General features: G+C 35.3%; 1 protein-coding gene and 1 long non-coding RNA gene across 4 annotated transcripts; one reads left to right on the top strand and one right to left on the bottom strand.

Annotated features, from left to right (window-relative positions):
- The first annotated feature begins 34 nt into the window (after positions 1 to 34).
- Positions 35 to 18,668, top strand: LOC139967308 (kinesin-like protein KIF11-B). The gene is made up of 26 exons (XM_071970971.1): positions 35 to 194; positions 641 to 761; positions 1,351 to 1,448; positions 1,705 to 1,783; positions 2,539 to 2,721; positions 3,229 to 3,353; positions 4,085 to 4,242; positions 4,710 to 4,788; positions 5,328 to 5,424; positions 5,835 to 5,930; positions 6,416 to 6,504; positions 7,171 to 7,258; positions 7,745 to 7,858; positions 8,367 to 8,462; positions 9,222 to 9,429; positions 10,115 to 10,287; positions 10,976 to 11,104; positions 11,596 to 11,763; positions 12,086 to 12,166; positions 12,848 to 12,909; positions 13,337 to 13,436; positions 14,855 to 15,034; positions 15,317 to 15,539; positions 16,593 to 16,732; positions 17,428 to 17,544; positions 18,351 to 18,668. Exons 1-26 carry the CDS (start codon positions 136 to 138, stop codon positions 18,489 to 18,491), a joined length of 3,204 nt encoding a protein of 1,067 aa, XP_071827072.1. The 5' UTR covers positions 35 to 135; the 3' UTR covers positions 18,492 to 18,668.
- A 1,101-nt stretch (positions 18,669 to 19,769) lies between these two features.
- Positions 19,770 to 22,514, bottom strand: LOC139967311 (uncharacterized). Of its 3 annotated transcripts, none has more exons than XR_011792968.1 (3): positions 22,494 to 22,514; positions 21,120 to 21,398; positions 19,770 to 20,421 (listed from the first exon to the last, which is right to left on the bottom strand). It is a non-coding gene; the product is annotated as an uncharacterized lncRNA (long non-coding RNA). The 3 variants fall into 3 exon arrangements; XR_011792967.1 differs by lacking the exon at positions 22,494 to 22,514 and adding an exon at positions 22,467 to 22,489; XR_011792966.1 differs by lacking the exon at positions 22,494 to 22,514 and adding an exon at positions 22,274 to 22,411.
- Positions 22,515 to 23,484: the final 970 nt, after the last annotated feature.

The following is a 23,484-nucleotide window of genomic DNA, read 5'->3' as shown; positions in this document are numbered from 1 at the left end:
GAAGCCATTTGATTGGCTATCTTCAAACGTTACAGTATTGCGATGCTTTCAATTTTTAAAGTTTGTTTCAAAGCTGAGCTTTAAAAACGGCAGCAATACCACAAAGAAAGATCTTGGAAAAAGGTAGATGAAAAGATGGTGAAAATTGTTAAACCACCTCAAGAAAGCCACATACAAGTGGTTCTTCGCTGTAGGTAAGGACGCAAACTTCAAACCGGCATTTCGTTGATTTTTCCTTCATAAGCTTTGCTTCACATTTCGGTGTTTACTAATACTAGTTTTACTACTTTTAGCATAAGAAAAGATAAGCCTAGGCCCTACACTACAGACTACAGTACACGATTTTGATTTGCAGCACAAGTAGGCTTGTACTACTACTAGTATCACTGCCTTCAACGGTATGGTATATGGGTTATACTATACTAACCATGGCCTACTACAATGATCGGTATATCCTAGGTATATCTCAATCTTCTTGATTTTGAATAGGTCTGTGATACTTTGTTTCTATAATACAAACCAATATTATAGGCCTATGTGATAGACCTAAATATGTTATGTGGGTGTAAGTAATACCCAATAGTTATTATTCTGCAAATCAGCAAATTTAATTAGTTTTCCTATTTCAATTTTCATTCAGACCAATCAATGAAACAGAGCGAAAACATGGCTCTTACAGAGTTGTCGATGCCAACCAGCCAAAGAAAGAAGTTACAGTGGAACTTGAGAAGCACAACAAGAAACAGTACACATTTGATAAGGTCAGTATATCTGTATATATATCTGTACATGTTTTCTTCAAGATAACGATTTGCTGACTGATAAGCCTATCTAGAAGCTAGCAATGAAAAGTGCGTTACCAAAACAAGTGAATGTAGGAAGGGTGCTTTGATTGAAATGAACAGCAACTAAGTATGTAAACTCTATCACAAGAATTAACATTAATATACAAGTCCAAATATTCAATCTCAGCAAAATCTGATAATTGGATTATCTTGTCATCTGATGACTTTCACCAATCATTCGTTTCATTCATTTGGGTTCTCTCCATTTATTTGTAACTTCCTTTTTTTCATTCATGAAGTAACTTGATTCCATAGGATATGTACAGACAATACAATAGTACATATATGTATCACATTTTGAGTTGTCTTCCATAAATGCTATATAGTCAATGACTAGGAGAGTGACAGTTATGCTGTTGCAGAACCCCTTAATAATTACAGCATACATATCTGGTAACAAATGCTTTATATCATTTACTTTGGCATTTTCATCAATTGGTTAAAATTTACTATTATGTAATTTCTAAGCCATGGCTGTTTGAATTACCTAAGAGTCTTCTTTCAGGTATTTGGACCAAAAGCCAAACAGATTGAAGTCTACAAATCTGTCGTTCAACCAATCCTGGATGAAGTTCTCATGGGCTACAACTGTACAGTTTTTGCGTGAGTAATTTGAGATCTGTTATAAATGAAGAGTTGAACAGCATTAAATACATAGATTAACATTTGGGGCAACATCGCCTAAATGCTAGTGGGCCGTAGTGTTGAACAATAAGAGCTGATGAACACTTTGATCATGAATTAGTTTTCACTTTAAAAACATATAACTTACAAATGGTTGTGTTAAAAGTCACTCTCGTAAAAATAAAGAACAAGTGAAACATTTTTTTAATTGTAATTGTAACGTTATATTTGACAGGTATGGACAAACAGGAACAGGAAAGACATTTACAATGGAAGGAGAAAGAACTCCAGATGAATCCCTTTCCTGGGAAGAGGTCAGAGCAATAAGCATCAATTTATAGTTTCTTCTTTTTCCCTGTGATGAACTTGGACATCCACCTGAAACCTAAAAGAGACTGTATATACTGTACATAGCATCATTCGATGTGGAGCATCTGCGGTCTGTTAATACCAAAGTGGTCCATGTATGGCTGTTATACACTTGCAGAAAATGCTTTCTACTGGTTAGAAACATATCAAGCACTACCTGTAGGAAAGGATATAGTTTTGGATTTAAAAAAAGACATGTTTTACCTAAAATGTGAACCTTGTTTTCCAGTTATAACCAAAGCTGCTCCATCCATAGTGAGGTTGGTCCGGCATTCAAATTTGGGAGATTTTCAAATTACATGTGACAAAAAGGCACAATGCAAAGATAGTCAATTTTATAAAGCGATTGGTTGGAAATATCCAAGCCTTCAAGATAACATTCCATCAGTAGCCTATGGGTAACAGGTATATGAGGATTAGTCTGAACAACTTGTTCATAACCCTAGCATGTAACTCTTAAAAACAAAAAACTGTTAATAGTAGCCAGCAAGCTTACATTAATTTTGTAATATTCTTGTAAATACAGCGACATCTAGATTTTAGAAGGCCGATGGTGATGCTGGGACAGATGGGTAAAACCGAATTTTTCACAAATAATTATTTTCAGCATCTTTGTATGCCATAGCATTGGTTAGTTTTATACTCTTGCTTTTTAATCCTTTTAATCATTCTCAGTTTTTTGGTCTTTGTTCTGTTATAGGATCCTTTGGCTGGAGTGATACCTCGAGCCATGCACCAAATCTTTGAGAAGCTAAATTCCCAGAAAGTGGAATTTTCGGTTCGAGTTTCTTTCTTGGAGTTGTACAACGAGGAACTGTTTGATCTATTGACATCCCAAGACGATATTCAAAGGTTGAGAATATTTGAAGACTCGGCGCGTAAGGTACGTTCACCCTCTCCCTGCCTTTTGTTTGACAAGAGAGTAGTGGTCAATCTCCTTTTTTCATATCACACATGATGTTCCTGATTAAAGACCACAGATGGTTACCAATTTCTAGAAATTTACCAAATCTACAAAGTATTGCTCAAAGTAATTTATCAGTTGAACAAATTAGGTCTTTTTCTTACATTTATCACCAAATGAACAGAAAATATTGAGTTGTAATGATTCCCTGTGTTTGTAAGAATTGCATCAAGACACTTTTATCACTATTCACTTGCCAAATAGCAAATGGAACATTTACAATACTATCTTCAATATTCAGTATAAACTTTGACTAACTGGTAAGCCGATAATATTGCTTTCTTTACCAAGATATTTCAATCTAAAATCAGTCACTGACTGAGTTATGTTCTGATAACAAGGATTGGGCTTAGATTAACATTTTACATAAACATTAAATTAGATTTTCACTGATATACAGAATGGATTAATTTTGCCACTTTTCAGGGATCAGTAGTGATCCAAGGTCTTGAAGAGGTTGTAGTTCACAACAAGGATGAAGTATACTCCATCTTAGAGAGAGGAGCCGCCAAGCGTCAGACCGCTGCTACTCTGATGAACGCACACTCCAGGTAACCTGTCATTCTCTCATCTCGATTGATCTAGCAAATTTATGTTTCTCTTGTACGGGCACACAACTACAAACATTACTAAGACTTGAGCACAATGCACAATAAGCAAGTCCTAGCTTGACAAAGTTCTGTTGAAGTTCAAGGAATGTGATGTTTTCAAACAAAGAAACGATTAGAAAAAAGTACTGCCTTGTTTATGATTCTCCTAATTTTTACTTTTTCCTTTTGTATTGAACAGTGTTTTCCTTCACGATCTTCAATTGAAAGTAACTTACTGTATATGTTTTAATGCTATATTATTGGCAAAGAATTTCTACATTAACAGTTTAACACACACCTAAGGTTAAGTAACACACTGTCATATTTGGGATCAAACGACTGTATTGTTCCCACTGTTTGCAAAAATGCAACAAGATTTTGACAAAGGCAGTGGATAATTCTAATGGTTTTTTTTTATCTATTGATATATTTATCGGTTTTTATCTGTCATGAAGCCAAAGATTTCTTCAGGTACAGGAAGGGGAAAGCTACCAAATAATACTCTTTATCCAATTCTGTTGAGTTGGACAGTCATAGCTTTGGGGACAACTGAACATTTCATTTGGGGGATCTCTTAAATAATATTTACAACACTGAACATAATGTAAGTTATTAAGTGGCAAGATGAAAGATTTTAACTTGAAGCAATGCCAACAAGTTAAGATTTTAAATCATGGTTCCTCCTTTCACAGTCGTTCCCACTCGGTGTTCTCTGTGACCATCCACATCAAAGAGAACAGCATAGACGGGGAGGAGCTCCTGAAGACTGGCAAACTGAACATGGTGGACTTAGCTGGCAGTGAGAACATCGGAAGATCTGGAGCTGTTGACAAACGAGCAAGAGAGGCAGGTCTGTACATGGTGGTATTTTGCATAACATTAAATATGGGATTTGAAAACACATATTTTTAAATGTTTAATATGAACACTTTATACTTGTAATGTAATTTAAATATTAGCTCTTATGTTTTAAATATTCCTTGTTATTCTTTGTATTGCTATTTTTAGTTACTTGGTGCAAGTTTTTGTATTGTTTGATATATTTTAGGTATTTATTTTTGTACAGCACTTTGAGATTTTATTGGAAAGTGCTTTATAAATAGCACATATTATCATTATTATTTTAATTATTATTGTCAGCATAGTAGAAGCCCCTCATATGATTGTGAACTTCATTCCCATCATGTTTTATGCACACCAACACCATATACACAATCTTGCATGTGAACATATAATTTTAAATAAAATGTTTGCCAGGAGCTCTCCTGCACTGCAAGTTTCACGAATGTTGTAAAATTTGTCTCGTTTTCTGATCAGGTAACATCAACCAAAGTTTGTTGACCTTGGGTCGTGTGATCACAGCGTTGGTCGAGCATGCACCCCATGTACCGTACAGGTAAGTAGCTGAGCCTGTAATTAACATGAATATTAATATTGATGATTTAAAGGCATAAACCAACTTTTCTTTAAAGTACTTACATCATTCAGTTATTTTGTATTTCAGAAACTAACTTAGTTACCAGCTTTCTTAACTGTGCTTTTATTCATATGTATAAATGGACCGCTAACTTCTTCCATCTTTTTGACATTTTAGCGGGTAATATATACTTGACCAGAATATCTTATATCAAAAATGCTAACATTTTGACAAAATATCATCCCTACAGCCTAGGCCTACTTTCAGATATTAATACCTACGGCTAGCCAGCTTGCCAATCAGTTCCTTTGTGTCCTGTTCTTTTGTCTTCCTCATTATCTGAAGTAGACACAGAATCACACATTCTCTGGCTTCTGTTTGAAACCTGTTCAGGCAGTTTTCCTAAGGTCATGTTTGTCAACACAGAGTTATGTCATTCTAATTAGCCATTATAGATAGATCACATACTATGCACACGATCATACATCGATATCGATCTTTGCTTTCAACGTTCTCAGAGAGAGTAAGCTTACAAGACTCTTGCAAGATTCCCTAGGAGGAAGGACTAAAACATCCATCATAGCCACAGTTTCACCATCATCTTGTAATGTAGAGGTTTGTGACAATATACAGTGTGTTTTGTAGAAATTTGTTGAATGTTCAGGCTTACTTCAAGCTCAAGGATACTCATTCCTTTCTCTGGGTTACTTTTTCAAACAGTTATCTTCACTTTAAGAAGATTCATTTGTTTTTGTGGCAGTTGGTGTTATCTGGCTCTGAAACCCATGACTGGTGGGTCATGTTTGAGTTACAGTAGACACAAAACATAATATCACGGCTGCATACAAAACTACATGTATAATTTATATGTTTTGAATTTTAGCAAGCTTTAAATGACTAACAAAACAAGCTGTTGCAAGCAGCTACTGATATCCCTAAAACTAAAGCCACATTAAATGAATATGAAAGTATATGTACTTCTGGAGTATCTCATTTTGTACTCTTCCTGAATTCCCCTCTGACAGGAAACATTGAGTACTTTAGACTATGCACACAGGGCCAAACATATCACCAACAGGCCAGAGGTCAACCAGAAACTGACAAAGAAAGCTCTAATCAAGGTTAGTTGTTTACTTCTTGTTTTTCAATACAAACAGTACTGAGGGGATGAGGTACTACACTTAATGGAGAGTTTCTGTAAAAAATGGTACCACTTGATGCTCACTTGATGCTCACCTCATACTCCTATTGAAACTGAATACAAACTTGGTGGATTACTGTAAATTTTTCTTTCTTCAAATTGTCAACTTCTGAGAGTGCATTTATGTGAACATTTTGCAGAAAGTTTTTTCCAAGTTTTAGTTAATACCACAAAAGTAAAATTGTCAAAATTGATTGGATAGTCAATTTACATGTTTTCTTCTAATTTTTATGTATATATTTTAAACCCAACAACTTAACTTTTCTTGAGTGTTGCTACAGTTTGCTAACATGTTTGAGGAAATTGTTTATAATTGTCCATACATTTGATGACACCTTTACTTTTTTTTATAGATACTCCACTGTATATGCAATCAAGTAAATACAAAACATTTTTCATTTATAGGAATACACAGAGGAAATTGAGAGACTGAGGAGGGATTTGGTTGCCGCAAGAGAGAAAAATGGAATCTATATATCAGAGGAAAATTACAGGTTAGTGGGTGTAATGAAATGAAGTATGTATTTGCCTTTGTAGGCTGGTTTATTATGAGATATGTTGTTTGGTTGATAATCATGTACATTGATAGTTCATTGATTTATAATAGCAAATCATAATAAAGCATGTGGAATTGTGGATTACCCTGGTCATGCCAGACTATCTGTACAAACAATGCTGATTGATATGTAGGCTCCATTTGCATTGAATTTGATTGAATCATCGTCAATGTTATGAAGTATTTGGTCTACTTGGCCATTAATTGACAAGGAGCAGTTTACAGACAGTTGACAAAATATGCATACACTTATTACTATCTCCTTTCATGGTTGGAAAACCTTGCCAGTCATCCAAATGACATTTGTGTGAAATTCATGGTCTTTGCAGGAATTTACCTAGCAAAACAACAAATGAAAGAAATCAGCAGAACATTCACATTGATTTTTCATTGGAAAGTATCTTTATGTATGAGGAGTGCTTGGTTGTCTGATTGGTGAACATTAGCAGCAAATCATCTGTAGGCTAGTATCAAACATGTTCGTAAGAAATTCAATTTTCCAACCCTGCCCCCTTTAAGAGTTGAATGCCAGTGCGTGAAATGTCAAAGCAGTTTTGATCATTGATTTATGATTTCAAGTTAAATCCCATATATTGTCTTGCAGAGCAATGGAAAACCAACTTGCTTCTCAAGATGGCAGTATTAAGGATTTTCTAGAGAAGATAGCGGCTCTGGAAGAAGAAATTAGAAAGGTGAGCCTACAGGGAGTAATTTGTCTGTTATCACATCAGAAAATGCTATGGTAAAATGGTGAAAGTGCTATACAAGTGTAAAGATGTATCTAGCAGGTTTTGTACGCAGGAACCGTAGAGTTTTATGACGAACACTATTTAGGACCTTCAAAAGTGCTACATAAAATGTGAACACTAAATTATTCTGTGGCTTATCTGTATAGGGCTATCTTTTATGTAATGTCCTGATTTAAATCTGCATTCTGTGTTCCATTATTAACAATGTTTCCTTTAATGACATTGTCATGATGAGGTACTTCTTTTACACAGGAATTAGCCATTGCAAAGTATGAGCAAATTAAAGTTTTTGCAGACATAGGCTCGTTGGTATACACAGAGTTTGGTCTGGTAGACTTTGAAAATACGAGTCGTTACACAAATACATACAGCTTTATTGAAGTTCTTGGACATACGTTTCTTGTTTGATCTCATTTATTAAACATCCAGGTGAATGAATTATTTGATGAAACAAAAGCCGAGTTGGAAGAAAGAACGGAACAATTGGATTTGACAAAGAATCAACTGGATGAGACCACCGATACCTTGAGAACTACAGAGAAGGTAAGCTACTAAGTAGACAAATTAATAATGCATTTAAAATGTGATGCATTACAAAGTATGGAGTCACAACTTAAAGGGCATGTTCACAAACATACTGGATTTAATTTTTTTTTTCTCGAAAGGGGGGAAGGTTGGAAACTCGTTAGCAGTTGTAATCAGTCTTAACCATGATGATAATCAATTAATTATAGCTCTTAATAAACATTCCTGGTGAATTTTGCATGCAATACCTGCACGTTATTTTTGAGACAAGCTTCATTTAAAGTGTAAGAGTTAGCCATTAACTTGATTTTGAAATTTGAATCCAGCTATCTATACCTCAGAATGATGTTTTTGATATCGAAATACCTAAATGAAAGGATAGTTTATGTTTTAATTATTCTGCTATATTCGGTAACGTATAATATCCTACGGAATATTATTTTTAATATTTTCATGAGGTCTGCTACTTTTGTGTAAAGTTTGAAAAGTAGTTTTAATGATTTCAATCTCATGATATGCCCTCTAGAATCTCAAGGATACAACCCAAGACAGAGACGAGCAACAATATCTGGTTAAGAAACACGTGGAGACTGAAGTCGTCTTGACTGACGATGCCAAAAAGGTGATAAGATCTATTGTTTCAAAGCCTGCCTTCCATTCTAGAAGTAATCGATAATTAATGTTAATTAGTTGATATAAGGTTACAATCAGACTCAGTTTTATTATTGTTTTACAATATAAAATTTTGCATGAATATCCCTGCCGAGATCTTGAAAGTCTGTTATTGCTAAAACAGTAAATTATGACTACTGGAAATAGTCGAAAAAGCAAGGAAAATTAAGAATCTTTTTACTATAATCTTGAGGTTGCTGGATCATCACATCCAACCAAAATTGTGTATATTCTTTGTCAAGCTGTTTTGACATACACCAATATTCAGTTAGTCCCATAAGTTTCATAGGTGATCTACCTTGACCTTGCCTAATTTGTACATGAGAATGGGACATCGGCTGTTACTGTTCAAGGTCCAAAGAAATACTTGCAGGCCTCCCCTTTTTGGAATGGTTAATCAAACTACAGGAGCCACTGTGGTCAGAAACAGAGTACTTTGTGGCTTGGTACATTGCAAGCTACTACCATTATTCTATGTAAGACTCTAAAAAGTGAAATCATTTCTTTGAAATCGTTTTTTGACTGAAAACACTTCTTTCTTCTTTTTTTTTATTATATTAAAAATACAAATACAATTGTACTAATCTGGACTTCTGATTTACCTTTGCCAGGTATGAAATGATTCAGAGTATAAAATAATTAAAATATTCTAATTTCATTTTGTATTAATTTCTGTATTAATTATGGATATTTTCTGTCACTTCCATAGATCATGCATGTTGCAGACGAGAGTACAGCGGACGTTGACGGACTCCACGCCAAACTAGATCGTAAGAAGAAAGTAGAGGCCATCAACAAGACTGCCAAGGAGATATTCCAGGACGACTTTGGTGAATGTATAACTACTATGAAGACATCACAGGCTGACTACTGTCAACTGCAGACTATGTTCTGTACAACCATAAAGGATGAATTCAGTAAGTTCAGTTATTTGGTATCTGTCTTAAAATATCTGATCATATATTTCCTGTGTACAGTCTTATTAAAATAACATTTAAATTAATAAAAGAAAAAACAACCAGTCCAGGCTGCTTAATGTGCTTTGTTATATGATCTGAAGGCTGTGAGAAAGGTAACATTGTTGTAAGCCTATACATTGTAACAGCAATCTTCCCCACACTCCCCCAAGTTCTGAAAATGCAGATCATGAGATTTTGACATCTCTGTTGGTGCAATTTGGTTTTGTATATTCTGTGTTATCAAATGATAAATAATTGTAAATACATGCAGGTGTGTTGCAGGCCTGATCAAAGCCAAATTTATGAAATGAATTGTAAAATCAAAAGTTAAAGTGCATTCTGTTCATCTTATCACTGAGGTTGAGTCCTAAAATTCATAACTGCCATTTTTGGTGTATTAGAAAGAAACAAATATTATCAAACTTGTGTTGAAAAATGAAAATAACTTCTTTGTTGTTGTTGTCAAATCTCCTTCCTTGTTTCTGAAAGATAGAGTTATGTCTTTGCCCACAGATTCAACTTCTGCAGTTTTTCGTTTTCAGAAATCTCTCATTTGTTGTGTGATGTAATCAAAGTAACTGCAGGAAATAAATAGCGTTCTAAAATTACTTTTGTATAAGCCAAGCGAATCTTACTCTCTTAGGCAAAGCAATGAAATCAAGGAGTGCAGAGGTGACCAGTTTGAGAGATACTTTATCACAGCTAGTCGAGAGAGTGAAGCAGAAAACCAACCAGACAAAACAAGAAATGAAAGACAATACTCAAAGGAGGAAAACTGCCCTCACCGAGACTCATAGTTTTACTGAAGAGTTTAGGGTAAGCCCTGTTATGGAGAACAAACTTTCTAGGAGAGAAAGAGAAACACTAAAAACAATGTCATTCAGCTACTTATGCTTGAATATTTGATGACTTTTTGTTTTAATATTTAATGTTTTACTGTGACAAAAGGGCCCGGGGGATTTGTAATTATCATGCATTAATAGCGGAATTAATTTGTACCATTAACTGTTACTGGTATTGTTCTTTGAGAAACAAAGACTGTTTGTTTTTGCATTGCAAAATGAATATGAGAAGTAAAAGACAGGCTTTACACAAAAGAGCCTTTACATTTTAGTGGCTTTATGATGTAAGGCATTAACAAAACCTCAGTGCTCTGAGAAGCTGACCAGACTTCCCCATTAAAATATCACCCAAACAAAACTTAATGGGGGATATTTTATATTTAGTTACAAATAAGTTTTATCAAAAAAGTACAGCTGTTTCTTTGGGTTTGTTACTGATTCATAGAATCTAAGATACTTTCTTGGATATATTCTCAAGATAGTGATTATCAGGTTTTGTGAATGCTTTGTAGAAATGTAACAATCTTGTCCATGAAACCTTTGTGAAGAAATGAGAACTTAAACCTTTATATCCTTGGCATTTAGCTGTTCTGATGTCAGTTGCTGGATTTCTTATTTTCAACTTGCTTTGTAACATTCTGTTGCCCTTTTTACATTTCTAGCAAGACCAAGCGAATTTGGTCAGCGATTTCTTATCCAAGGAGTTACTTCCGGTTCTTGAAGAGCACCAGAAGAGCATAGAGGCACATACTGCTAGTCTAAGCAGCTGGGACCAAGACTTTAAGCAAAAGGTAGTAGAATAGTCAACTGCAACTTGAATATTAATGAGGGTATTAAATATGTCTAATTCATAACAGTGTTGTGAAAGAACAATCAGAAAGGGGTTTTAGAGAGGCACTTGATGATTGTTTATTAGGAAACATTACTCTCTTGTTTAATAATTCTTTGAGCAATACATCACTCTTGTGAGAAAAACAATTAAACTGATGTATCATGTGATGAATGCAAAGAAGTTGTAATATTAACAAATAATGTATTAAACAGGTCCATTGTATTCTGAAAAGGGTTCCTGGCAGTAATTGCAGAGTTGATTATCAATATTTGGACATTCAAGTTTTGAAAGGACTTAAAAGTTTGACATCTAGTAGAAATTAAATGATTTATAGCTAGAAATAAGCAAAAAAGTCTGTTAGATTTTATTTAAACTGTAAAATACTGATAAAAGCAATAAAATAACATAGAACTTCACAATATAATTATATCTCTTGGTCATACATAACAGACTGACTTGCAGAAGACTATAGTGGAGGAACATCTGCAAAAGAGTGCACAACAGTATGATAGACTCGAAGAAATGGTGTCCAAGTACTCTGAAGAACAACTTGAACACATCAAGAGCTTGCACGGTGATGTAGAGAACATCATGGAGGATGAACAACAGAGGGAAGAGGTAGGACCTTAACATCCTGGCATGAGCAACATTGCATAACCAGTAGTCTCATATACACGTTGTATTATCAAGTTCCTTGGGTGTTATTTATCTATAAAGCTACTGCATTATCAAACAGTATGTATTTTGAATAATCGAATAATTAGCATTTACCTACTGCAGTGCAATTGATCGGTCACAAATACTTCATATAATGACTTCACCTCGTACAGTTTTGTCTAGAAGTCATTAAAGAATCTCATCTCTGGTTTTTTTTTTTTTTTAAGTTTGAGTTGTTGATTCATTTGCTCACATGTTTAGTTTATATGTTTCCCTTTCACAGACGTTTATGGCAGAAATGAAGAGTTTAATTGATGGATTCCAAAGACAGAGGGAGGAAAGAATCGTCAAGCAAAGAGAACAGGTCGGTATATTATAGAAAAGGAGATCATCTGGTAACTAAGCAGAATTATAATATCAATTATGGGCCCGGGTAATCTAATGGTAGCAATGTTTATTCATGCATGACCATTGTACCTTTTGAAAACTTATTTATGACATTTACCACTATCATAAATTCATAATGTACTATTTTAGTGTACGTTGTTATGAGTCTAATCAACTGCAGATGTATCTATTCTTCAGTAAATTCACAGGAGCAAGCTGATAGCCACATATTCATACCAGCTGTAAAATTGTTATGGAATTGTGTTATAATTTGTGTCAAACTAATTTCTGATAATGAGGTAATTCCAATATTTAGTTGAGGTATGATTGCCCTGTAAATGCACCTTGGTAAGTTGTGCCACATGTATATTTTAAGTATAAAATTGTTTAGATTGTAAAATATATTTGACTATGCTAAAGTGTAGTCGTTGCTTTAGCCATTTACTTAACAAGGGATTATTTGCCAGGTTCATTTTGCCAATAGAAATATACTGTTAGCAATTCATGCAAACAAGACATAATTTTGTGCTAAAGTAAGTTTTTGATTGACGTTTAAATTTGTAATGAGCTTTCAAGATGTAAGATGATTTACTATATGTAATGTATCAAAGTCCAATATTCCCTAATATATTTATTTATTTATTTTTGTTTTTGTCAGGTATTGCGGGCTGTTACAGTACCAAAGGAACACACAACATCATTTAAGTCAGAAGTTAAACAGTGAGTTTTTCAGCTCGTTTTCCTAAGATAGAATACATTTGCAATATGGTTATTTATTAACAGACATAATGTGATTAAAATCCTCGACCATCAAAATTCACTGGGTATTTTATGCATGAATATCACCAGTGGAGGATGAGTGAACATGAGATTGTTTATAAAGTAACAATTAAAAGTTCAGAGTTTATGTTAGTATCTAACACTGGAAATACGGATGTTATAATTAGCACACTGTTTCATAGTGGCTAAAGTTATTTAATAAATACGGAAGATAGTAACGTCTTTGCTTTTTTATATTTTTTTGGTCGTTATGGTTACTGTTGTGGTAGTATTAAAATTTCTATCACATCATGTGCCACTGAGCAGTCGATCAGGCATCACTGAAGGCACCTATGTTACACCTTCTCATTTTTTTCTATTTCTTCAGATATCAAGCTGATATCCAACAGAAGGATGAAGACTTTGCATCAGAGTTTGTCAAAGAACAAGAGGAACTCCTGGGTGACTGTAATGCACATGTCAGTAAGGTAAGGTTACGCCTTTCATGTTTCTATCTGCGCCTCGTTGAATGGAACAAATTACATCTTTCAACGAATGAAATATTTGCACTATTGCACGAATGGAAACCATTCATTATTTGTTTTATACAACATATTATATTAAGATGGGTAAAATGCACTCATGCAACAGATTGTTTTGAACAGACAGGTTTCTCTGCTCTCTTACCATTGAAAAAAGTGCTACCAAAAAAGTATAACCCATGGTTCTATTTCATAGAGTGGAATAGAGCGGATTTTGCATGCAATCAACGAGCAATTGACCAATCAAATGACCAGAATACAATTAGGTGTTGTATAAACATCATTACTATAGATGTTCTATGGAGTCACTCCTACCGACCGGATTACAAAGTCGGGAACTATAACGCGGATCACAAAGGCGGTTAATACTATTACAGTTTGGTTTATCACATACTCAAAGCCGAAGATTTTGTTGGAACAAATCCTTTGGCCAGCGATGGCTGGACCATCATTTCTCAGAATGGTTGCTATTAAAAAATTCATAGGGTTTGAACTGTTTGTCAATGTTAGGAATAATATTTTAAAACAGTTAGAATAAAATTATCAAAGGAACATTAAAATTGTACTTTTGACAGGCTTTAAATTAGTAAATTTTGATAATATTATGTAGTTAACTTGTCTTTAAACGTTAAAATATGTTGTGTTTGTCACAGAAATTGTTAACCCTTTACACAATAGTCTTTGTAGATTAGTCCATTATACTGCTAGGGGTAACATAAGTTGCCTTTAAAATGAAAATTTAAATATATCTATATTCAAATGAAAACAAACTGCTTGTACGGCAGATGACGTGTAAGGAACACATTTATTCTTTACGTATTCTGAAATTAAGTCCTCATTTGACTACTCAATAATGTATATTAAATACCTACCCTATGCATTACGAGTAGTACCTCCTGTGAAAAATCTTGCGTGGTACAGGTGGGACCTTGCAATGTTGTCTGCACATTAATCAGGTCAAACAATTACATTCGGAGTCTATGCATGCTAAGTTCTTCAAGACCTTTCGGTAATTATTTTATACTATAGTTTTGATGAATTTTACATTATAGAAAAGAAAGGACATTAAGTTTCTTATTCATCCCTTACTCATTCCCAACCACTCTCTGGTAATGAAACTTGGTCGAATACCCAGTCGCACAGGCTACTCCATTATAAATACATGGTGTTACTATTTTTATTGAAATAATATCCCTAGCAACAAATCATTTGATAATGCCACTCCTTCATGTAAGTATAAGAAAGGTTGGATAGAAGTTGTTTGTAGAAAACCATATTTGCAATCCATAATCTCATACCCTGCTTTTTCATTTTCTGCTCTTGTGTATTTATTTCCCTAATTTTATTTGCTTTTTTCTTTCTAGACCACTTCATTTTTAAATGATATTAAGGAGTCAGGAGCTAAAACAAAGGAGCTGATTACAGATGTTGAGGAAAGACTTTCAGGTGCACACAAGCAGCATGTATCAGAAGTGGAGGAAAGGGTCAAAGTTCACATGAAGGACAACAACACAATGCTGGAGAAACAGATTGAAATGGTCGACGTAAGTAATGGAGACTAACCATACCAAATTTGAAATTGTGGGTATCGCAATTTATTAAATATGAAAATAACGAGATGATATTAACCAGTGGGGATATTTTGTATTGCCGTCTCAGGGAAGGAAGCTATTTTATTGTATTCGTACCAGATGAGCTCCTGCTGTCTAGAGGGGGTGGTAGGGGGGTGCAAGTTTTATCAAATGTTTCCAATCATTCTACTATATAGTGTAGGCTTTTGTCTTTCCTAACACAGTGTTCATTCTATGCTATGTTTATACTCGCAGGGAATGGTTCAGGAACTGAGTGAAGATCATCGTAAAGCTGATGAGGTGATCTCAATTAGACATTCCGAGGAGACAGAGAGGGTGAATTGTTGGAGCAGGACTGTGGATGACAACCGTCAGAGTTGTACATCGGTCGGCGAGTCTCTCCTGACAGCTGTAATCAGTACCAATGACAGGGTGGCCAGGTTCCTGGACAGAGATATGACAGAAGACGTTCCCACAGGTGAATCAATCGTCAAATTCCAAAAAATAAAATTGTATCTTGTATTTACCTAACTTTGAAGCAGCTGGTTAAAGTTTATGAGGGTAACATGTCCCAACAAATAAATACACAATTATTGTTTAGCTCAGTTTTGGAGCAAATTTCTCATACCCCAATAATCAGGGCAAATTGTTAAAGATTTTGTTGTGGTTATCCCTCCGACAAACCATGTCTTGTGTAGCAATATGGCAAAGAATGACCAATACGTGTAGACTGTAGGAGAGTTGTGTAGGTTTGGTGAATGTAAAATTCGGCTTTGTGTCAGTAAAACTCCTCTCTTGGTGGATCATAGACCAGTCAATATTTTTATCCTGTATCGCATCGTAAAATAAGCAAATTGCTAATATACAAGAGCAAAGATGCGTAGCAGTTATTGTACGTGTACAGAACCATAGTATATTATAAGAAGCAACGGTCATAGCCTTCAACAGTGCTATGCAAAATTTTTGCACTTAATTATACCCTGTAAGCTCTCCAACTATTGTATTATTTCAGTAACTCCAAAATGGAGGGCGACACCAATTTATCATTTTACCTATTTGGGGGTATTTATTTACACAGCAATCTGAAGTTTGATGATCCGACTACAATTTGCTGTGCAAAGGCTCAATATTCTGTTACGTTCAAACAAATATCGATAATTAGACAAGGCCTAAAGCTCCTGTAAGGCCATAGCTTCTGTAACCTGCCATACTTTAAATTAAATGAAGGCTCAAATCTATATTTCCAATAAATTGGTAAGGTTACTCATCATCTAGTTGTATCCTTACTTGAAGCACATCGCATCGGTCATTTGACTGAGCCCATCCGTTGGTGGAATATGATTGTACATACTTAATAATGAAAATATTAATTGCTGCCTGAAATATGTACAATCTGGTGTGTGACACCTGACCAACTAGAGACAAACTATTTTTAATTATTACTCTCATTGAAAAGTAGCTAACTTGCGTGTCTTTAGTCTTTCTCTATTATGTACACATCATGAGATGACCTTTGGTTTATTTGTTGCAGGTACGACACCCCAGAGACGAGAGTTTAAATATCCTAGATCCCTCAACTCAACAGATCCACACGACATACTCATTCAGAACTTTAGAATGGTAAAGCAACTAGAGGAAGCTGCCAACGTTCAGCTCCCACCCGAGACAGAGGTTTGTTACGTTTAGTGATACGAATGCAGTCAAATTTCATCATTTTCTTCCGATATTTGGAAAGGCTGCTTCTTGCACTCTTCATGTTTACTAGAATTGATATCGTTCTCTTTGAATGCTTGATACTTAGATATGAAGATCATTACATAATGATTTAAGTCAACATTTTAGTATTGATATGACATAGAAAATATCTATAGAATAGAAGATATGGTTAAATGTTTAGAAACTCCCTGTAACAGATTTCATTATTCTTGGTCCAGGCCTAAAATGTATTGTTAATACATCACTTTGAAAAGTCTAATAACCCCTTCAAAAGATATTGTGTAAGTTTTCTTCAGGGACAGTTTAGAATATATTCCAGAATCGTTTGGGTAATCCATTGTAAACTTGTTATCAGAGACTGCAAAAGTCGTATGTGCTTATGTTTATTGAACTTTGAGCTGTGGTTTCGAGGCACTGGCTTCGTGGTATGTGAGCTCAAACTTTACATGTCCATGCAGATACTTTCATTGTTAATCATCTGATGTTCGATTGAAGGGAAATTTTCTTTCTTAAATTTAAGTGGTCTTGCAATGTAAACTGAAGACTGTTTGATTTGAAAATGGCCTATAGAATATTAACTTAAATTATTGTGCATTAGGTCATCCCTTAACTTTGTATTAAGCTCAAATGTTACCATGTTCTATTCGTAGATGAAAGAGAATCTTTCTACCATTGATGTTTCCAAGGAAGGGGACAGTCAGGAGGAGTCACTGAACAGTACTGCTGCATCTGACTGTATGTCAGTAGCATCAGAAATAGACCTGCAGGTAAACATACAAACTTTTACAAAGCAACATGGTCTAAGACAGTGGTTCTCAGTGGTCCCTGCCATCCTTTAGGGGGCATTGGGAAGTCTCAGGGGGCGCTACGGGGAGTAGGGGGCGTTGGCACTGATTTGGGATCCCTGGCGATTACGACACATCACTGCAGCGATTTAGGGCACAATAAGGCATCCAGGGGGTCGGGGGAATTGTTGAGAGAAAATTCATCTTGTAAGGAATGTAGGCTATTTTTTAATTCCTATATGCATATCTTCGGACAATCTGATTGCTCGCTTGAGTGACCAACTATGAACGGTAGGTCGAGGGGAGGGGCATTTGGACAGTTCAAGATGGTTGAAGGGGGGCGGTCGTTTAAAAAAGTTTCAGAACCACTGGTCTAAGATAATGCTCTGGAATGTGCATTCTATTCTTGTGGGAGATTGAATATGTGGGGGAGGGTGAAATGACCAAGTTCATCTTTATAGGCTGTAATCTAACACTATTTATCAAATTATTCTGTTACCAATTTTCTTCCTTAATTAAGGAAATGGATGAGCACATCAATTCTCAGAGAGTATACACATTCTGTTAAATCAGATTCTCATAAATCTTTTCATATGCAGTAATGTGTTGTGTATTTTTCACACTGGAGTACTGTTGGAGTACTGTTAAGTAATCACGGCGGAAAAAAATCATCCACGATGCTTTCCTTAATTGCTTATTAGAATATTAGGTGGAAACAATTTCGCTGCCAGTAAATTTACATTTCACGATTTGATGATTAATCTGTCTTTCTCTTATAATTTTATCAGGATCTGGAAGAAAGCAAAGAAAACTTTGTGGCTCCTCGTCGAAAGGCAGTCAAGGCAAGTAAAAGACGGGATGGCAGCAAACACAGAACTCCAAAGAGCAATTCCAGGTTACCTCTCAGAGCAGCCAACACACCGGTTTAACGTAACATGCGCATTGGTATTTTACTATAATCCTTGGGGTTTTATCTTTCCATCGTAAAATAAGACCTTACAGTATGTTGTCAAGGTCAATTTTTATGATGATGAGCTTAAATTATGCGTACAGGTAGGATACAATAAGAGATCGTGGGCAGTAAGTATTCAAGGGATGGCAGGAAAGACAATAAAGGTTCTTCTCTTCTTGGTGTGGCAAAGTGGTGGATTGATTGTGAAATACTGATTTCTTGTACAGATGTTTTAATCCAATGTTTGATAAAGACTGGCACTGTGTAAGAGCATATTAAAAAACAAATTGTTGAAGATTAATCGACATAAATCATTCAACTTTTTACACCAGCATTCTCTTCTTCCAAGTACACAATCATTCGTTCCTTAATAGGTTTAATGCTTCCAAAAGTCTCCTATGTTGAATTGTTATGTACAGCATGCCTACTGTAGAAGTCAAATCATGTTATCAGGTGTGTACTATAATACTCAACAATATTTGACTGCTTGAAACATTTATCTTCAAGTCTCTGAAGTTTATCTTCAAGATTTCAAAGCTCTTTACTTTTCAGTTTAAGTGTGTTTTTGCTCGCTAGTCAATATTTTCAAGCATTTGAAGTAGAGCCCTGCTGGAGATAAACTGTTCTGCAGACATGAACTGCAATGCTTTAGTCCATGCTTGAATAAAGACAAGCATTATGTTATTAACTTTGTGAAAAACATAATAGCAACTTTCTTCTTTAATGCTGAATTTCTCATTTTATTTTCATATTTTTCAAGTGTATATGCCACTTTTTGTACATTAAAGAGTTTCAAGCAATGGATTGTAAAATACATTTAAACGATGTCTCTGATAAATTAGCACAAAAACTGTTAAAAGTAAGAGAAAAGCGAAATACAACTTTGATAGATCAGCATGCAGTTAAACAATAAATAAGATACATATATTAAATTAATTAACTTACTAAGTACATTAGGTAGTTGCTAAGGCCTACTCAGTTTCAAGGTGTACAGTAGCTGTAGTACTTGTGGTAATTATCACACACAGTGAATATCTTTGTAACTATAAATGCATCCATATATTCTATAACTAGATTATTGAAATGTTTTTTGAAATGATTATTGAATGATTATAGATTATTGAATGATTTTAGATTATTGAAATGTTTATTGATATGCTTTAGGCCATATAGTCGTTCTCATGAGCACCAACACATCCACGGAAAACACTAATATTGAAATTGAACTATCATTTGATCAAACCTGAAAAACTGATCTTAGCAAGGCAGCTCTAACCTTTGTACTTGTAAAATGAAATCCAATGGATATGCATGGATTTGCATGGATTTTGATAGTGTGTGTGTACCTACTCTTGTACATTAGGACGGTACTTGTTAGAAAATGTTTCCTTTATTTTCTTCTGAACACTCTTTGTTTTTATTCAGTACATTGTCCATTTTCTATTTTTCAGTCAACAAATTAGCTTTTAGGATGAATGTCTTAACACAACTATACCAGTATGTGTTATTTTTAATCCCTGTCTTGAAGTTACTAAACATTAAAAGTATTGGTTGGGTAAAATGGCTACTTTGTGTTACATTTTTCATACACTTTTTATAAGTCTATTTTTAATCTAGCAGAGAATGAATTAAAGTTGCTGCTTGAACACTTTATTTCAGATGTGAATGTGTTCTTCTCTGATTTAGTATTTTAGTTTATATTAGTCCTCCACAGCTTTATAACTATAACTCTATTGGTCTCTAGCAAAAGCAGAAGTTGAAAATCACTCAACATGCTTGTGATAGTCGCCATACTGCTGTAAAATACTTCATGGCTCAGGAGTTGTATGTTTCCCTTTTTGCCGTAAGCTTGCAATATCTTTCTTCATTCTAAAGATATCTTTCAAAACTCTCTCCATGACTTTTGCCTGAAAGTAAAATGAAAGAACTCATCAGAAGGCAAAATTCATCAAGGAAACAAAATAATTTAGATGATTTCTATCATGAATACAATGAAGTTTGCTTCTTTTGCTTGGTTTGTAAATGGTCGTAGCTCCCTGCTCATTGAGTCTGTTTTCATCAACTTATAATTCCTAGAAATAAAATTTGAGGGAAACTCCCTACTTTTTCCATTACACCAGGGGGATAGGAAGCTTTCAAATTGTGGGGGGGGGGCCACAACATCAGAGGGGCACTTTCTCATGCTACAACCACCACTCGTTATGCTATAAACGGACACACACCGGCCATATCATGTGTTAGTATGCTATCAATACTATTTATTGAGATTGTTTATTGTTAACCGTGCTACAAAAAGATATGGGATACCATTTTAGAAATAGCATGTACAGAATAAAACTAAATAATGAAAAGAAATATTAAAATTAACAAAGGCTTAAGATATCCAAAACACAGTTCTTCATCAAAGGGGCACATTTGCTATATTGGAAAAAAGTGGGGGGCACATGCACCCCCCCCCCTCTGGCTCCTTCCCCCTGCATTAGACCCTCTGATGGAAAGCTTGTGGGTGTATGAAGTATTGTGCAAATTCTAACAGAGATGATGAACATTCTGCAATAGTTTCAAAAACTTGTTATAAAATTGGACAACTTGAAAAACTGCCCACCTTTTTCTTCTTTTTTTGTAACCTTTTTTGATGAGGAGAATTTACGACCTTCTTAGGCGAAGTAGATATAAATGTGTACACATCTGGATGTGGACCTTCAGTCATCTGTTTGGTAGATTTCTTGTGAAGAAGATGCTTGCTTGCTATCTTTTTGTCTGCTGAAGTTTCCTTTCCTTTTAATTGGATGCTTGGTCTTGATGGAGGAATAAACTTTACTTTTCTCATGCTGAAAGCTTTAATGGTACTTCGGTGAGAATTTCTACTTAATTAATGCATGTCCTGTTCAAAGAAAATATTTTGACAGGTAAAGTACATTACCATCTGGACTGACAAAGCAAAGACAACTTTAAGCAATGAAATATAGTGCTTCTGTCCTGTCATCAAGCTACAATCATGGTTATGATCCTATATTAAATGCAAATTATTGAACATCTTTAAATGATGATTGTCATACCTCTGAAAACATACCATGAAATATGCAAATTTCACCAAACATTAGCTCAATTATGGTGTCCTTTACATTTGAGAAAATTTAGCTATTTGCAACATCTGACTGGCTTTGCCATACAGTAAAAACCATGAACAAAATATATTGCCCTGCGAAACACTACACCAACATAGGAATTATGGAATAAACAACATGCAGATCATAAATAAATCACCGAAACTCCTGATAGATTTATAATGTTAGTATTCCTCAAAAACAAGCAGTACTTGTAAACTAAGCCCTAAAACTGTAAAACTAAAGTTGGGCCCTTGAATGGGACTGTCTTACCCTTACAAGGCTCCCTCTGGTCTAACAGTACATATAGTCTAAGCCTAACGTTAATGGTGGGTTATTAATTATACTCTGAGAGGATATAATGATGAGACTGAACGAGAGAAAACGTTGGGATGGGTGATCAAGGTATCGGCTAAACTGACCAACTGAATTATGACATGGCCTAACGTTAAGCTAGCATTGGCCTAGAATTAGAAAGGCTAGATCAGAGCCATGTATACAGTGGCTCTGGCATAGATATTTGCCAGGGGCCCAACAAACTGTAGCCTAAAATACGTCGGGTCTGAACTTGAGGCAGTGAGTAGAATTCCTTGAGAGTAAGCTGTTGTATTACAGCAAACAATACAGATATATAAATAAATCACCAGTTTACCGTGTATGTTTGCTGCATTAAACGCTATATAGGCCTAGGCCTATTCATGCATGTTTGTTTGGTTTTTCGATGATTTGGGATCGGATACACTCGACATATTAAGTACATGTCATTAATGTTACATATACAGCCTAGATCTAGATATAAATGTACAACGAGTGTTACTATGCACATGTCACGTGAAAGAACTTACGCAATAACAGCAAAGAAAAGTACGCACTTAGCAACGTAGTAGTAAGGCAACCCGTTGTATTCAGCCAATAAACGTCGTGGAAACAAGTACGCGACGCACGAATTGTTGCTCTCTCGCACGTCACCGTAAGCATGCTACTAGCTTTGGCGCTAGGTAGCTGACTTCTTGCAGAGAGTGAAGTCGTATGTACGTTAACCTTCAAGCGCGAAAAGTAGCCGCTACTTGTGTTACTTTTATATCGCTATCTCGTTTAGTTTAATTCTCCTGTGTATCTTTAATTTCCCGACTTTGTCAGACCTATTAAGTATGTCTGTGTTATGATCCGTTCTCTGTTCAACGAAAACACTTATTTCTGGTCGCCTTCTCAGAAGTTTAACGAAACGATTAGCCAAGTCAAAAGAAAACGCGCGCGCACACGCGATAGTTCGCTTCACTATCAAGTGCAGACTAACGCGCATTAAGAAGTTAAAATGTGAAAAGCATACACGTGCTGGCGCGCGCATACACTGGCTTCGCCTTTTTTGTGTATGAAGTATAGGCCTAAACGTTAGCCACTACTGTCTGAAACTAATATCTTTGCTTGAACCCTCATAGTACATTGCAAATATGAAAATTCACCCATTACTCTGCAGTGTTTTGGCTACTGTTGTGTATTAAAACATTACAGTATAGCATAACGATGTGCCGGTACATTTTGCCATAAGTTCTGGCCTGTTCGTAGGGACCGCGTATAAATGGAAATTCCCGAGACAAGAACAGTGGTAAATGCCCCATGTTAGTTACTTGGTTAATCGAGGAAGCAATAAATCTTGCGCAAGATCGTGATACGTGGCGGAGGTTAATCACTGAGCATGTCGGATAGACGAGACTCACTAGGCTACTACTACTACTTGTTACTTGGTAACGGACGAACCAATGTGGCAGTGGTGTCGGATATGGGATGGGATATACACGGTCGCATAGTGCCTGGCTACACCACCTTAATGACAATCAAAGTAGCATTAACACGACTTTACAA

The sequence above is a fragment of the Apostichopus japonicus genome, chromosome 5 (assembly GCF_037975245.1).
Source record: "Apostichopus japonicus isolate 1M-3 chromosome 5, ASM3797524v1, whole genome shotgun sequence".
In the NCBI taxonomy this organism is placed as follows: Eukaryota; Metazoa; Echinodermata; class Holothuroidea; order Aspidochirotida; family Stichopodidae; genus Apostichopus; species Apostichopus japonicus.
Note: the sequence above shows the minus strand (reverse complement) of the source record. Positions and strands in the feature narration are given on the sequence as shown.

What these genes read in the sequence shown, in the direction of transcription:
- LOC139967308 (XM_071970971.1), top strand. Translation starts at nt 136, where the DNA reads ATGGTGAAAATTGTTAAACCACCTCAAGAAAGCCACATACAAGTGGTT. An exon ending in TACAACTGTACAGTTTTTGC is followed by an intron (nt 1,449 to 1,704) that starts GTGAGTAATTTG and finishes TATATTTGACAG; the next exon opens with GTATGGACAAACAGGAACAG. An exon ending in ATATCAGAGGAAAATTACAG is followed by an intron (nt 6,505 to 7,170) that starts GTTAGTGGGTGT and finishes ATTGTCTTGCAG; the next exon opens with AGCAATGGAAAACCAACTTG.